The sequence below is a fragment of the Notolepis coatsorum genome, assembly GCF_963971535.1.
Source record: "Notolepis coatsorum genome assembly, chromosome: 2".
In the NCBI taxonomy this organism is placed as follows: Eukaryota; Metazoa; Chordata; class Actinopteri; order Aulopiformes; family Paralepididae; genus Notolepis; species Notolepis coatsorum.
Window position 1 is genome coordinate 174,884,120 of NC_140166.1, and position 16,142 is coordinate 174,900,261.

Sequence of the window (16,142 nt, forward strand, 5' to 3'; positions counted from 1 at the left end):
TTTTTCTCCCATTTTCTATTTTTCTCCCATCCCAATTTCGTATCATCCAATTCAACCCTCCCCTATCTCGAACGCTGTTTCTTGCCTCCCACAAGCCGGCTGCAATGTGGACTAAGTCATACATAGCACGAGTCCCCTCCGATACTTGAGGTAACAGCAGTCGCATTTTTTCACCTGTGCGGCGCGATCTTTCAGCGTCAGGGGTCTGCGGTTTGGAGGGGCGCCGCCCCCATCACTTCCTGATTCTACAGCGCAGGCGCACCAACCGACCTGTAGGAGTCGCTGTCCACAACGCCTGATCCCCACCCATCAGTTTCCCACCCCCTAATACTGCCAATGTGTATTAGTACGGACGACCAGCTAAACTGAAAGCAATGTGGAGCGCTGGGCTGGAACAGGCGAACCCAGCGTTTCCAGTATTTGTGGTGAGCGCCTTGCCCACTGCACCACGTGGCATAGACTTTCTAAGATTACAAAGATCTTTAGAAAACACTTTTAGGCTTGGTTTTTTTTAATTTATTTTTTACTTTAAAGCAAATGTTTTTGACTTACAAACATCCACATTAACAACATTACAACATTACAATTGACAGACAAAATTATAAGAAAATAACATCTAAATCAAGTAAAAAGGACATAAATAATAAATAAAAGTAAACATATTGTGACATGGGGTCATCGGTACATTGAGTATTTACATTTCAGTCTCTTCTCTTAGTTCCTGTCCTTCTTCTGTGGTGTCGTTCCTAATTTTAGGCTTGGTTTTCAACATAAATTACTACACAAACATCAGCCTCTTGCACGTATCCATGTTTCTACCTAGGTTTTTCCCAGCTGGACCCTTGACTCACAGAAGTCATAATTACAACCTCCCAACTTTGAATTTCCAACTTTTGACTTTGAATGGAACATAGCATACTGTATATCCATCAAGTATTTCAAGCAGCAATGCAGTATTTCTACTCTCTCATTAAACCACTGGTAGACATTTTTTTCTTTTATATAATATCATTATATATCAATATCATAATTTCATTAATGCTAATGACCAGTCATGTGTCATGATCTGTCAACCACCAAAGTTGATGGCCCTGGGTATCCATTGTGATGGCATTTACTTGCTGTCATTTAGAAAACTAAGCCTTACAATTATATTTTTAATACATATAATTGGTAATAAAGCCTTAATAATAGATTTCCCCATGTCTATGTTTGCAATTAGCTAAAAGTAGTTTTGCCTGTTTTCATTATTATACCTGATTTCCGATGGTGAATACATACGTATAGACAGGGCAGCTAATGGTGAAGGTTATAGGGCTGTCCTTGACTAAAGAAATTATTCGACTAATCACTAGTATGACTTTGGTGACTAATCAATTTGTTGATTTAATTGAAAAATATGTACTGTATAATTCTGTTTCCCACAGAAGGACTTCTTTTAAATCTAGTGCATAATAGAGATGTGTTTATAGTTTTTCTGGAAATAACTCATTCAGCATGGGGGCGGGGGTAAACTAATCAATTAAGAGAAGGCAACCCTAGAAGGTTGAGCGTTCATGATTTGATACAGTATGAAGAATAAAAACCGGACCTGCTCTAGCCTCTACCAAAGAGAGACTTTAAAGGAAAACTCCAACATTTTGGGAAATTAGCTTATTTAACATCTTCCCTGGAGTTAGACAAGAAGATACATACCTTTTTTGTCTCTGTGCATGCATTTAGCTTAGGGAACAGTCGCTCCGTTAGAATAGCTTAGCTTCATCACTGGAAGTGAGGCGGGGCCGGAGCCTTACAGTGTATAGTTTGATTGATTGATTGAAAAGTTTATTAACAGATTGCAGAATACACTCCAAATACAACTCCAAAACGTTCATGTAAACATGTTGTGACCTGTGTATTCACCACGTGGAGAATAAAAAAATAATTGAATTAGACAATTACGTTTTATAAGCAAATATACTCGGAACAATTTTTTTGCCCAACCACTCCTCTCTGAGCGCAGCCAGTGATTTCAACGTGTCGTCGTGATTGTTGACATTCTCATTCATTCAAAGGATCCGAACCGATTGAAGTTTATGGATACCATGACTTGAAATCCTCTTACCTTGACGATTAAAAGCCTCCCCAATTTAGAAAACAGTAATCCAATGGCTGGTATTGTTATACCGGACGCTCTGAGCTAACCGGAGCTAACGCAGATCAGGATGGTAAAGCATATATAATGACTTCCTTTCTGGGGTTGTCAAAATAAAAGTGCAACGTTTATAGCAGCGGAAAACGTTTATTTTGTACATTATCTAACGTTAACACGAACCTAAACTAACGTTACAACTAACCTAAAGTTAATAATAAAGTAACTAATAAAGGGCTTGTTAAGTTGAATCAGGTGTGCTGGTGGTGGAATTTAACAAATACATGGAACGGCTGGGGTGCTTCGAGGAGAGGATTGGGAAGCACTGTGTTTGAGAGAGAGAGAGAGAGAGAGAGAGAGGGGGGAGAAAGGGGTGGAGAGAGGAGGAGGTAAGAAGGGAGAGATGGAATGAGAGAGAGAGGGGGAGAAAGGAGGAGGTGAGAAGGGAGAGGGGGAGGGAGAGTGACGGCGGGTGTTACAAAGGGTCAGATTAAACCGAATATATATATTTATTGATTGATATATATTGAATAGTATTTGTATATCGTTTGATATCCCTTGTATATTCTTTGTACATATACACGGAATATCCCTTTACCTGGTACAGGACAGACCATAATATTCGTTCTCCTATTGGAAGCGATCCCCTAGGCGCCAGTGACTTACCCCCTAGAGCCGACTTGAAAGCTACCGACGAGACATGCCGTTACTAGCCCCGGCTCCGCGCAGGAATACGGCTACCGAAAGCAGAGCGGCACTATTTGTCCACTGTGCATATAAATAGGGCGCAAGAAATGTAGAATTCCTCTTAGTCCCTTGTCCCGTTCAGTCTCGTTCAGTTCCAGTTATCCAAGTGACGTCTCTCCCCATTATGCAACGTGTGGCAGAGTAGGGCTCGCATTGCCCCAAGATAGAGTCTCGTGTTATCCTAATACGTTTGTTTAACGTATCGTTCGCTATTTATCAGTAGGCCTTCATTACGAGTCAAAGACCACGTGAAGTGGGTAATTGTGTGTCTACATAGAGCACTTATTGCCGCGTGCTAATAGGATAGTAACGTCAAGTTCAACCGTGGACCATCGCGCACCACGGAGGATACCTACACCGGTGATTGCAGAGCCACTTTCCGGCAGGATTACTATTATTATTCTTCATTCTTCACCAAGCTGCTGGAGCAGAGAACCGTCTACACCCACGGCTGTGGGATCTACATATGCCCGTGAGGACATCACTCGAGCCCGTCTCTGTCGGAGCAGAGACTCCACGGCTTCACCTATGCGGCGCGCACCCTGGGATCACAGCTGCCGTTTTCATCCGCTGTTCCAGGGAGTAAGATCGCCTCCGTGGAACCATTGACTTTGTATAGAGCATTGCCTCCCTCTGCTGGCTTACAACCGGTAGTACACCCCCATCCCAGAGTACCAGAGATAATTCTTAATATTCATTATTGATTTGCCTGCACATTCTTTGCCTTATAAGCGCAATCTAAGTAAAGTATATTATGTAATAATATTCTTATCTGTAATAAATATTCTAAACGAGTATTTGTGTGGAAACCGTGTTATTGTGGAGAAGTTCTCATCATATACCTGTGTACGGTATTGGCCAGTAATGTACATAATACGGTAGTGGTTTAATGATACCAATACTTGATTAATACAGTCAGGGAATTGTACCCCTCAGTTACAATTGGTCCTTCGAGCCGGATAATAATTAGCGTAATATTAATATAATATTAATATTGACATGGCCGATGACGAACACTCCACAAACGGTTCTCCTAAGCTAGATCGCCCGCAGCGCAGACGGCAGCCACCTCCCTATCTAGAGGCATACGCTGTCAGTCCAATACCTAGCTTTAAAGGGACATTAAATACGGATAAAATAACTAAAGCGGATAGTAAAATTATGCCCGACCCTATCAACCAGGATACCCCGACCACAGAGGCCCTAGTGGGTTCTAATGTAACTGACCAAGCTCACGGTGGGGACCAGGAGGGAACTGACACGACTTTATCCCCCGACAACGCCGACGAGGTAGTCCCCGGAGCGCTCCAGGATAAAGAAAGCCCTCCCGGGATGGAACCCGACCCACCACAAGAAGAGACGCGCACCCAGGAGAGGGATCTCCTCGGTACGCAACAGGAGAACGGGTCTCCAACAAGTACTGCCGGGAGCCGATCGCCCCGAACGGCGTCTTCCCCCAGCGCGGCGGACAAGATGCTGGCGCAAGCACTCATCGCCACCCTGGCAGCCTCCACCGAACGCGATCGACTTCAAGCGCAACAGACGCGCGAGCGCGAACAGTTTGCAGGCGAGCGAGAGCGCTTCCAGGCGCAACAAAGGAGTGAAGACGACCGCATAAGACTGGAGACCAGACGCCTCCAGACAGAAGAGAACATTGAGAGAAGCCGCGCCGATGCACAGCACGCCGCCGCCAATGCACAGCGCGACGTCGCAAATGCACAGCTCCACGCCGCCCATGCCAGCGCCAATGCCCAGCGCGACGCCGCCAACGCACAGCGCGACGCCGCCCAGGCCAGCGCCAATGCGCAGCGCGACGCCGCCAATGCCCAGCGCGAAGCAGCGCGCGACGCAGCCCATGCCCAGCGCGAGGCAGAGCGCGACCGGCTGCAGGCGGAGCTGATGGACAAACTGGTTGCCATGGCGACACCCCCTCACTCCGCACGGAGCTCTCAGAGATCGTCAAGACATGGGTCTAGGACACATTCCCCTACCCGACGAAGCGACCCGGGACTCCGCCAACAGGAGGATCCTGTCCACGTCTCCGAACCCCCTTCCCGGCCGGTCCATACGAGACCCAGCAACCGGGAAGAATCGGACCACGCCGAGAGACTGAACAGAAGACTCCAGGTCCTAGCAGAGGAAGAGGAGGAGGAAGAGGAGGAATGTCAAGCCGACCAGCAGCAACGTACTCTGGCCCAGGAGGCCCAGTACAGCCCCAACCAGCAGCAACGTACTCTGGCCCAGGAGGCCCAGTACAGCCCCGACCAGCAGCAACGTACTCTGGACCAGGAGGTCCAGTACAGCCCAGAAGTCAGCCCCGAGGCCCTGCGCTACAAACCCCCGACTCAACTCACGGGTGAGTTTGACACACCGCCAGCCCCGAGGGACAGCACCTGGGTACCCGACCTTCGGTACCCACCAAGTACCAGCCCAAGACGACACGCACGGGGAGACTCGCCTAGGAGGCCTCTTCCCCAACGCTCACCGATGTGCCAGTCATCCATGGCATCGTACCTTGGCGCACCGACGTTTCCAGACTTCACCCATGAGATCCGAGCACAGTACACGGAACTACGGATGTGCCTAGAGACCATGATGGTTGATGTAGCTGATGAACGCCACAAGTATGCTACCCTATTGAAGCACCTCAAGGTGCCCCGAGCGCACAATATAGCGCTGGCCTATGCCAACTCTACTACCCCATACACAGCGGCTCTAGCAGCACTCGACCAACGGTATGGACGCGTATGGGACTACGTGATACAGGAGATAAGAGACATTGACCGTCTCCCCCCAGCCAGAGACAACAGAGCGTTAGATGACCTGTCTATCAAGGTACAGTCCCTGGTAGGGATGCTGGGGTCCCAATAGGAAAAGGGTATCTACGAACTGTACGCTAACTCCAACGTAGAGAGGATATTAGAGAAGCTCCCTCCCGCCCGACAAGAGCGCTTCAGGCGGCAGAGAGACTACCGCGACCCCAACGGTCCAGAGGCATCCCTCCTAGACCTATCTGAGTTCCTCGCCAGGGAGGTCAGTAGCCTACGACTCGACACGTTCGTATGGAGTGGACCAAGCCCAAGACTCGGACCTCGGGGACAAACGGATAACCGCCGGTTGGTGACCGTTATGCACCAAGCCGAATCAGTACCACACAAGAACCACAACACCCCCTCGACGAAAGAGGACCAGTGGAAGATTGAGTGCCAGTACTGTGAGAGAGAACATCGGCTGTATCAGTGCGAAGATTTCAAGAAGCTGACCACGGATGATGTGAGTCAGTGGGTCAAGGACCACCGCCGCTGCTTCCGCTGCGCGCGCAGCCACCTAGCAGCTGAGTGCCGCTTGAAAAAGAAGTGCAGCAGGTGCGGTGGCACCCACTTGGAGGTCCTGCATGACATCAACAGGCGTCAGCCAGGACAACAGAGTGGGCCCGTCGCGGTAATGTACCATGCCGAGGCGGTGGCACCAGCACCAAAGTTCCACCAGACCGCTCCCTGGTGTCCCGACTGCTACGGCAGACACTGGGAGCCACGGTGCGACTCGCACCATATAGATTCTACGTCACCACCCACAGGAGTGCTCCACATTGACCAGCATAGCGGGACCCCCCGTGTGCTCCTCAAAGTGGTCAGAGTGCTCCTGAGCTACGAGGACAAGGTCCTGGACACTTACGCCGTCCTGGACGATGGGTCTGAAAAGACTCTCCTCCTCGCTTCCGCAGCAGCCCAGTTGGGCCTGCGAGGTGTCAAAGATACAATGACCATACGCACCATCAGAAGGGACCAGAAGACCATAACGGGTGAAAAGGTCTCCTTCAAGATAGCAGCGGTGGACCAGCCCGAGAAGCAGTATAGTATAACTAACGTCTTCACCAGCCACGACATAGGCCTGTCTCAGTACACCTACCCCATCCCACAGCTGATGGCTAAGTATGTGCACCTACGTCAACTACCTATACCGCTTATCGACGGCGCCACACCGACCCTGCTCATCGGCTCCGACCACGCGGACCTCATTCTCCCAATTGAGGCGGCCCACGTCGGACCCAAAGGATGCCCAGTCGCGGTTCAGACCCGACTGGGATGGACGCTCCAGGGCCCCCTCTACGGACTTGACAGTCAACCCACGTCTACACGCTGCCTACACACAGAGGCGAGCGACACCGGCCTCTCCCCCGTACAGCAGAGGCTATTGACATTAAGCGAGAGGCCCGTGAGAGAACCGTGGGTACCAGAGGGAGTTCGGAACCCCACCCCCCTCAGCTGCGCTCCAGACGTAGCTGACATCGAACCCAGCACCCCAAGCGACTCCTTGACGGGGCGGCCGGGACCGGCCCCTCCTCAGATGGGGTACAGAGCAAACAAGAGAAACAGACGGAGGAGGAGAAAGCACAGCCAAGCACAGATCAAAGCAGTCTCAGGCCCGCTCCCTCCTAAGCCCCCCTTCATCCCGTCCAGTCGTCATGACCGTAGACCAGTCACTACCCCGAGCTGCGTGGCCGGCCGGCCGCGTAAGCAAAGTGACCACTGGTGCCGACGGAAAGGTCAGAGTGGCAGAAGTGCTCGGCCAAGGGCGGACCTACAACCGACCCGTGGCGAGGCTGATAGAGTCGCCAAGGCTCCCCGACTCGCTTAATGACGACCATGACCCATGACTTTGTGACCTGCCTACCCTCACAACGGACATTGAGTAGTGGACAGTGCGGTTAATCTGTCTCTGCTTAGCTAATTAGGTGGGACTAATTAGGGGGCGGCTGTTACAAAGGGTCAGATTAAACCGAATATATATATTTATTGATTGATATATATTGAATAGTATTTGTATATCGTTTGATATCCCTTGTATATTCTTTGTACATATACACGGAATATCCCTTTACCTGGTACAGGACAGACCATAATATTCGTTCTCCTATTGGAAGCGATCCCCTAGGCGCCAGTGACTTACCCCCTAGAGCCGACTTGAAAGCTACCGACGAGACATGCCGTTACTAGCCCCGGCTCCGCGCAGGAATACGGCTACCGAAAGCAGAGCGGCACTATTTGTCCACCGTGCATATAAATAGGGTGCAAGAAATGTAGAATTCCTCTTAGTCCCTTGTCCCGTTCAGTCTCGTTCAGTTCCAGTTATCCAAGTGACGTCTCTCCCCATTATGCAACGTGTGGCAGAGTAGGGCTCGCATTGCCCCAAGATAGAGTCTCGTGTTATCCTAATACGTTTGTTTAACGTATCGTTCGCTATTTATCAGTAGGCCTTCATTACGAGTCAAAGACCACGTGAAGTGGGTAATTGTGTGTCTACATAGAGCACTTATTGCCGCGTGCTAATAGGATAGTAACGTCAAGTTCAACCGTGGACCATCGCGCACCACGGAGGATACCTACACCGGTGATTGCAGAGCCACTTTCCGGCAGGATTACTATTATTATTCTTCATTCTTCACCAAGCTGCTGGAGCAGAGAACCGTCTACACCCACGGCTGTGGGATCTACATATGCCCGTGAGGACATCACTCGAGCCCGTCTCTGTCGGAGCAGAGACTCCACGGCTTCACCTATGCGGCGCGCACCCTGGGATCACAGCTGCCGTTTTCATCCGCTGTTCCAGGGAGTAAGATCGCCTCCGTGGAACCATTGACTTTGTATAGAGCATTGCCTCCCTCTGCTGGCTTACAACCGGTAGTACACCCCCATCCCAGAGTACCAGAGATAATTCTTAATATTCATTATTGATTTGCCTGCACATTCTTTGCCTTATAAGCGCAATCTAAGTAAAGTATATTATGTAATAATATTCTTATCTGTAATAAATATTCTAAACAAGTATTTGTGTGGAAACCGTGTTATTGTGGAGAAGTTCTCATCATATACCTGTGTACGGTATTGGCCAGTAATGTACATAATACGGTAGTGGTTTAATGATACCAATACTTGATTAATACAGTCAGGGAATTGTACCCCTCAGTTACAGCGGGAATAGAATAGGTTGCATGAAAAACTCACCCTAACGCAGAATCAATGGCAAAGTTGGAAGGAGACGACATCGACGCATTTTCCGTGGAGATGAAAAGTACCAGTCCCTTGGGAGTCCTAGTTTATCTGCCACACGTTAGCACTTGATAACTTAGCAATTAGCTAAAGGCAGGGATGGTAACTAGCGTTAGCTAACGCTAGCTAGCTAGCATTAGCTAACGCTAGTTACGCGTCCCTGCCTTTAGCTAATTGCTACTAGCCGACATAGCTATAGCCTGACTGAAGGTTCTAACATGCAACAACTTTCATCTTCAGTCCATCTGCCGAACATCCTCTTCGTCTTGGCAAAGTTGGCATAACCATCATACTTGGTATTGATAACAAGCTTATGGCACACGGTGTTATTTCTTCTGCTCCATGCTGCTTTTCAAAAGACATCCACTCGCTCCTCTGGATAGCGCTGAATAGATCCTGTACCTGGCTGACTGTAGCCCCTTCCCTCGTGGATCCGGGAAGAGCCCGGAACACTATTCTACAAACGTGTCTATCTGCAAAGCAGCAGAGCCGCAGAAACCGGAACACTATTCTACAAACGTCTAATGTGAAATATATAAGCATGTAAGCAAAACTAGATTTTAGGTCTGTGATGAAAAAGGGCCTCGCAGGAAGGGGGGCCTCGCAAAAAATAAAATAAAATAATAATAATAATAATAATAATAATAATAATAATAATAATAATAATAATAATAATAATAATAATAATAATAATAATAATAATAATAATAATAATAATAATAATAATAATAATAATAATAATAATAATAATAATAATAATAATAATAATAATAATAAAAAAAATAAAAAATAATATACTTTACTGTTACATCCGCACTCTGGTTGGATGCCAAACTTATTTTCGTTGTACTGTATTTGTGCTGTATAATGACGATACATTTTAAACTAATCAAATCTAATCTAACGTACCTTCAAGAGTAAAAAGTTCAAGCCATCATCACTTAACTATAGTTCAGCCTTCAATATCACCTTCACGGGGTGACTTTACATTGCGTTCTTGTGTTTCCACGTGGATCAGCCTTCTTTCATTTGCTATTATTAGCTCCTGGCCAAGAGACATCTCATCCTCTGCTATTAAAAACACTTCACTTTCATATTGCAGAGAATCCTGCAGTATATTCTTGCCTCTGTCAGATTTTCCACGTCCCAGGGGAACATTTCTGCTGTGTGCTTCATTTCTCATGCTTAGTATTGGGTATTTTTCCCGCTTTACATAATTAGAGCAACATCTTTGATTTTAGATACATACCCGCCCTACTGTATCTCAGCCCTCCCATAGTAGTCCCCCTGGAACCAAACCCCTGACACTGATGAACCGAAAGACTCATTCCGTCTGCAGCTATGCTTCCAGTGGGGAAATGGCTGGAAGCAGTAGGATAGTGAGATTAAAATCCTGTCAACAATGGGAATTTCCCTACTAATATTAAGCCATAGAGGAAAGCACTGTCTTGGGATTCTTTTTGGATGACATTGTATATGACTTCCCTTCCGCCAAACCTGCAGTACAGTAGGTCCTCCATTTGGACCTCTCTATTTCCCAGATATTTCAGCTCATTATTAATTCTGTTTATTTTATTCATAGCGTGTTTTCTAGGGATGCACCGATCTGACTTTTTCAGTCCCGATACCGAATAATACCTGGGCTTTGGGTATCGGCTGATACTGAGTACCGATCCTATCCATTACTTTTAATGAACAGAATAGACTTTGACCGTCATTTTGAGATATAATATGTTCCCCATTAGAGATAACGTTAGTTAAGGTGACAAAAATTCAGCAAATCAAGTCTCTTTGTTTTGATTTCTGCCATGTTAGACATGTTTTTCGGTATTGGGCTCTTGGTTCTCCGAAATTCTCAGATACTGATCGGTGCATCCCATTTACTCCAGTGATTAATGGACCCCAAGTACTGTAGAATACTAGTTTTTTAAAGCCCCCCAGACTCAATTAAAAGTTATAGTTATATCTTTGTTATAGACTTCATCTAATCATGGATCTCTGTCTCTGGAATATTTTCTTTAAAATGTAGTGGTTTAAAAGTGTAAAAAGTTCAGTACATTTGAAGAATTGTTGTTTGTGAGCTACTTTTGCTATAGCACACAATATAACATAGTTTACCCCCACCAGACATAGTATAAAATCATTGTTCTTGCTTTTTTTTTTTTTTTTTTACACAAGATAATCAAGATAAAACTATTATTGTGCCGCATGCCGCGTTGCTCTCATTTAGACTGTGTTGTAGATGCAGTGCACCCTTCCTTCATAGTGGTGTGCTCTGCCCCTCCCACTCAAGCCCAAACAGTTTCAGCTCGTGTTGAGAGGGAGGAGGGAGCCACGGCGCGTTTCTCGTATTTTAAATGTCTTTGATAACTTGTAGAAGATGACAGAAAGGCAGCCTTTGGTCGAGAAGAAAGGTTGGTCGAAATTCAATGATAGTCATATGATGTTCTCAAATCAATAATTGTGATTTCAATATCAATAAAAATAATCATCCCTACCTATAGCCTGCAGTTACAAGTTACTTTAAAGTCAAATATTTTGCATACAAAACATGGGATACGTTGATGGAAAGGATGCCCTTTAACCCCTTAAGCCCTAGCCATTATTTTCAGAGAATTCACCTAAAAATAAATACCTAAATAAATGGAAGATTGCTCCACTTCTACAAGGTCCATTTGCATGTTCTTGGTATCTAGGGACATCTATGGATCTCAGGGAATGTATTCCCAGTGTGAGAAATATTGTGTCTGTTACTAGGCCTAAGTAAATTGTAATGAATAAAAAGAAAAATCATATTTGATGGTTAATAACACCATGCTAACATTGACCAGATGTGAATAATTGCCACTGAGCTCATTCAGCACCTTCTTGAGATCAAGTGTACAAAAAATCTAAGCAAATTAATAAAGGGCAGATGATTTACAGGGGTTTTTGTAGATACAGTACTGAATGTGCCATCCGGACACATGCCATTTTAAATATGAATATAGAATATAGAATAGCAGGCCTATAAATGACCTTATTATGGCCAAATCTATCTTTTAAATCAAATCTATGGATCGGGCCAAATCTCCTCTTTCCAATGGCAGTGCCAGGCGCCCCTGACACGGCAGCAAAGACCATGAATGAAATCTACTGTAAGACGTTCACAGAAAGGTAAAGAAACGAACTACGTTCTACTTTATGGGATATGAAAATAACGTAAAAACACTTAAAATCATTGGTAAACAAACGTAGTGCTTAAAATATACACTTTGATTGCTGTTTTGATATGATTATGTCTTTACTCTTGGCTACATTTGAAAAAGAAACGCTGAAAGAACACAATTTATGGCGTGATATGAATCTCTGCCCTGTACCGGGCTTAAGGGGTTAAATGATCAACCGGCTGCCAACTTGAAGAGGTAGCAATCAGAACCAGCATAAGCTGGCAACGAACCATTTTAACATAACCTTTAAAGGTTACAAACCATTTTAACATAACCTTTAGGGGTTAATGCATTGAGAATTTAACTTTCCAAAGCATTTATGTAAATACAGCACACAAACGTCTTCTAAATGGAGGACTTAACTTTCATCAGTCCAGTAAAACCTTGTTCATCCAAGACAATTTGGGAATGGAGGTCATCCGTTAGACGAAATCTTTTCAGATTATTGAAATATGCGTGAAAAGTCACCAGTCAGCTCAGAACTCTGGGTTTGCATAAATTATGTTCTATCAAGGTGTCGCTACTTTGACTTGTAGATTTGTGCACTTCTTCCACCAAAGATACCAAACTTTACAACAGATTGTTAGCACTAAATTCGCACCAACAACCCATTTACGCTTTCCTCTTGGCACGGCACCATTCGGCTTGGCTTGCACCAGTTATAATATAGTTTAATAGTTTAATGTGTGCGCCATACAACAGTGGTAGTCCATGTCAACTCAACCTAAATATGCTAGTATTTCACTGGATGAGTCTTTCAACACTATTTTCAAAACTTTGGTACAAGGTTATGCCAGTTAGTTCCTTATTACAGTAGGCATCATTTGCTTGTCAAAAACGTGTATTGGTTCTATAGCGTTTTCCCGCTCTTATCCCGTCGCAGTCCATTATGATGGATGAGTGAAGCCAGTAATGGCTGACTTTCTAATAGAGGCGTTTGAAAGTGGCTCCCCGGGTAATGGCTGGCTGCACACTGGATAGCTTACATCATTTTGAAAATAGATTCCCAACCATAGTTGTAGACACTTGGTTTACACTTCGACCTGTTAGTTGCCACGCTGGTTGTGTTTTCAATTACAGTAATAGCCGATTTTGTCTTTTTCGAAAAAGGAGACACGATTGTCCACAGAGTAGGTAAAACAAAAGTGATTCAAGTGATTCAGAATGACAGTGGCTCACTGCTCAGTGGATCACAAATTATTTTGCATTTATTTTAAATTTGTTGGACCTTATGGTGTTCTTGTTTTGTTCTTGATTTATTGTTATGTTTCTTCTTGACTTGTTTAAAGAAGACGTGTCCGGCCCATGGGGACATTAACGTGTGTTGTCGGGCCTTACAAATAAATTTGATTTGATTTGATTTATGAAGGGGCCTTGTGAAGCAAGCTCCACATCTTTCACATTGTTCTGTTTCTCATAGCTGTCTGGATGTTGTTATCTATGAAATTGCTATGTTATGGATAGTATAGAGGAAATCTTTTCATGGTTTCTGGACCCACAGAAATGAGCTTTTCCTTCACTTCCCGTGTCTTCTATAAACACCCTGCTCTGAGCACTCAGCCTACATAATCCATAGTACAGCAACTGAAAGCTGGTGCTGCTGACCCTCCTTCCAAGTCGGCAGGTTGGCCAGACCCTGAGTTGTGAATGACATCAGCTCTGATAAAGCCACGGGTTTGTGCCTGCTAGCCAATAGGGAATTCCACTGAATGGTAATGAAGTAGTCTGACTCACAGGACTGTAGGGCTGACCTTCGAAGCTTTTTTTGGCAATCGAAGCTTCGGGGCCGAGCTTCGATTTTTATTCGAAGCTTCAAATTTTTTTTTTATTAGAATATATATATTTTTTTGTATCTTATGTTGTGGGACTTGTACAGCACTTTGGTAAACTTTGTTGTTTTTAAATGTGCTCTATAAATAAAGTGGATTGGATTAATTAATTAAGTAGCCCCTTTCGTGACTGTGACGCAGCCAACAAGGTTTCACTCGGCTGCGCTGCCTGGGTGCAGTGGGGCTGCTCTCACAGCCAACGACATGACATTACATAATTATGTTGCAACCTTCGTCTATCAAGCAAACAATTATATTATATTTAATTGATCATTTATAATTTATAATTATATCAGACAATGCACCTACAAAAGCAGATTACAATTAAATTAGCCAACTTGGTAACACATTAGTCATAGCAGCATAGGCATAGCCTTATTAATGTTTTGTGTGGCGTCTCCATCGTGTACAACAATACTTAAGTTTTTTAGGTGATTTGACAAAGTTGTTGTAGAGTTGTGATATGCCATTTTCTTCTGGCATATCTGGCACTCGGCTTTTTGGGCATTGTCTTTGCATATTTTAAAGTGTAACCACACGTCTGATGACTTATTCGTCGACATGTCTGCTGCTGTCCTTGTTGTTTTCAACACAGATAATCTCCACGTGCTTGTTGTAGAGAGGTGGAGTCGAGGCGCCGCTTACTTTCGTTTCATTGGAATGGAGGCGCAAGATTTTTTTTTTTTTTTTTTACTTCGATTATTTTTTTTATGTTCGAACGAAGCTTCGAAGTATTTAAGACAGCCCTGACAGTCTGTCTGACTCACTCACTTGCTGTATATATATATATATATATATATACATATATATATATAAATACAAAAATATATATATATACCATTTCCAAAATCGGAACATCCCTGTACATTCCTGTCAATTCCTGTACACCCAGTACATTCCTGTACTCTACTAATAGACACCCAGCAGAGACCTCTTACTTTCAGATCATCAGTAAATCTAAATACTGTATATGTTTTGTGTTTTTGTGTTTTTTGTTGGCCTGTCAATAACTTATGGATGTCAATACACGTCCATAAGCAACTGTTGCCGCTGAAGACCAATATTGGTAAATGTGAAGAACCAATAATGGTTTCTTCACTACATTAGCCTTTATTATTATAGACTGGTCTGTCGGTCCGGTCCCACAAGGAATCCACTTGTATCTGAACTGACCATATACATACAGAATATCCACTTATTATGTTCTTTTTGATTCTCTTTTCTTTTTTTTTTAGGAATACGAAATTGACATCATCTTTGCTCAGACATGGACGGACAGTCGCCTCAGATACAACAGCACAATGAAAATATTGACTTTGAACAGCAATATGGTTGGACTTATTTGGCTACCAGATACCATCTTCAGGAATTCCAAGAACGCAGATTCCCACTGGATTACTACACCCAATCAGCTTCTCAGAATATGGAACGATGGAAAGATACTTTATACACTAAGGTAAACAATATGAGGTAATTCATTCCTCAGCCAGTATACTGTAGACCTCACAAGTGTTGTCGTAATTCTTTTTAAAGTTTAAAGTTGTTTTCCTTTCCAATTTACCAGTCATTTTGTCCTTTACAGTACAGTCGGGGTGAGAGGGAAAGTTGACATTTTACAGAAGGATTATATGTTTTATTAACTAACTACTCTATTTTCAAGAGTCACATTGTTAATACAAAAAGGATCATGTCTTTACGGCCCCTCTATACCGGAATGCACTGCAGCTGGTGATGTTCGGGAACCTTTGCTGGAATAGTAAACTAGTTTTGGCTGGCAATTATTCCTTTTTATTCTTTTTTTTGTGGTCTTGAACCCATTCATTTTCCCAGACGGGTGGAGCCAAACTCCCTTATTTGGGCAGAAAGATTACGACACTTGAAAGGTCTATAGTAGAACCTTTATGATATGTTTGGGATGGCAGTCTTGACATGTTTACTTCTAGAAATACAATGCCAAAGCATACAGACGAAAAGGTCCTAAAGAAACTACAATATATATTGTATTACTTTCAGATATGATGTTTGATTTATGAATTCGGTTATTTTGATTCAAAATATGCATGCTGGCAACGGACTAACCTAATGGTAGTAATAGGTCCGCTTGTTTTATATACCCCGCCAACAGAGATCATGACATGACACGCTTGGGGGGGCACTGCATTGTTGGGGTTTGGGT

At 44.3% G+C, this 16,142-nt stretch overlaps 1 protein-coding gene across 1 annotated transcript in view; it reads left to right on the forward strand.

The window, feature by feature from the left end:
- gabrg3 (gamma-aminobutyric acid type A receptor subunit gamma3) overlaps positions 1–16,142 on the forward strand; it is a gene marked incomplete at both ends in the record, with an annotated part of 449,762 nt that overhangs the window by 319,914 nt on the left and 113,706 nt on the right. The window contains one exon of the mRNA XM_084337932.1: positions 15,202–15,422. Coding sequence (XP_084194058.1) covers positions 15,202–15,422 — 221 coding nt within the window. The remainder of the gene's footprint in view (positions 1–15,201; positions 15,423–16,142) is intronic.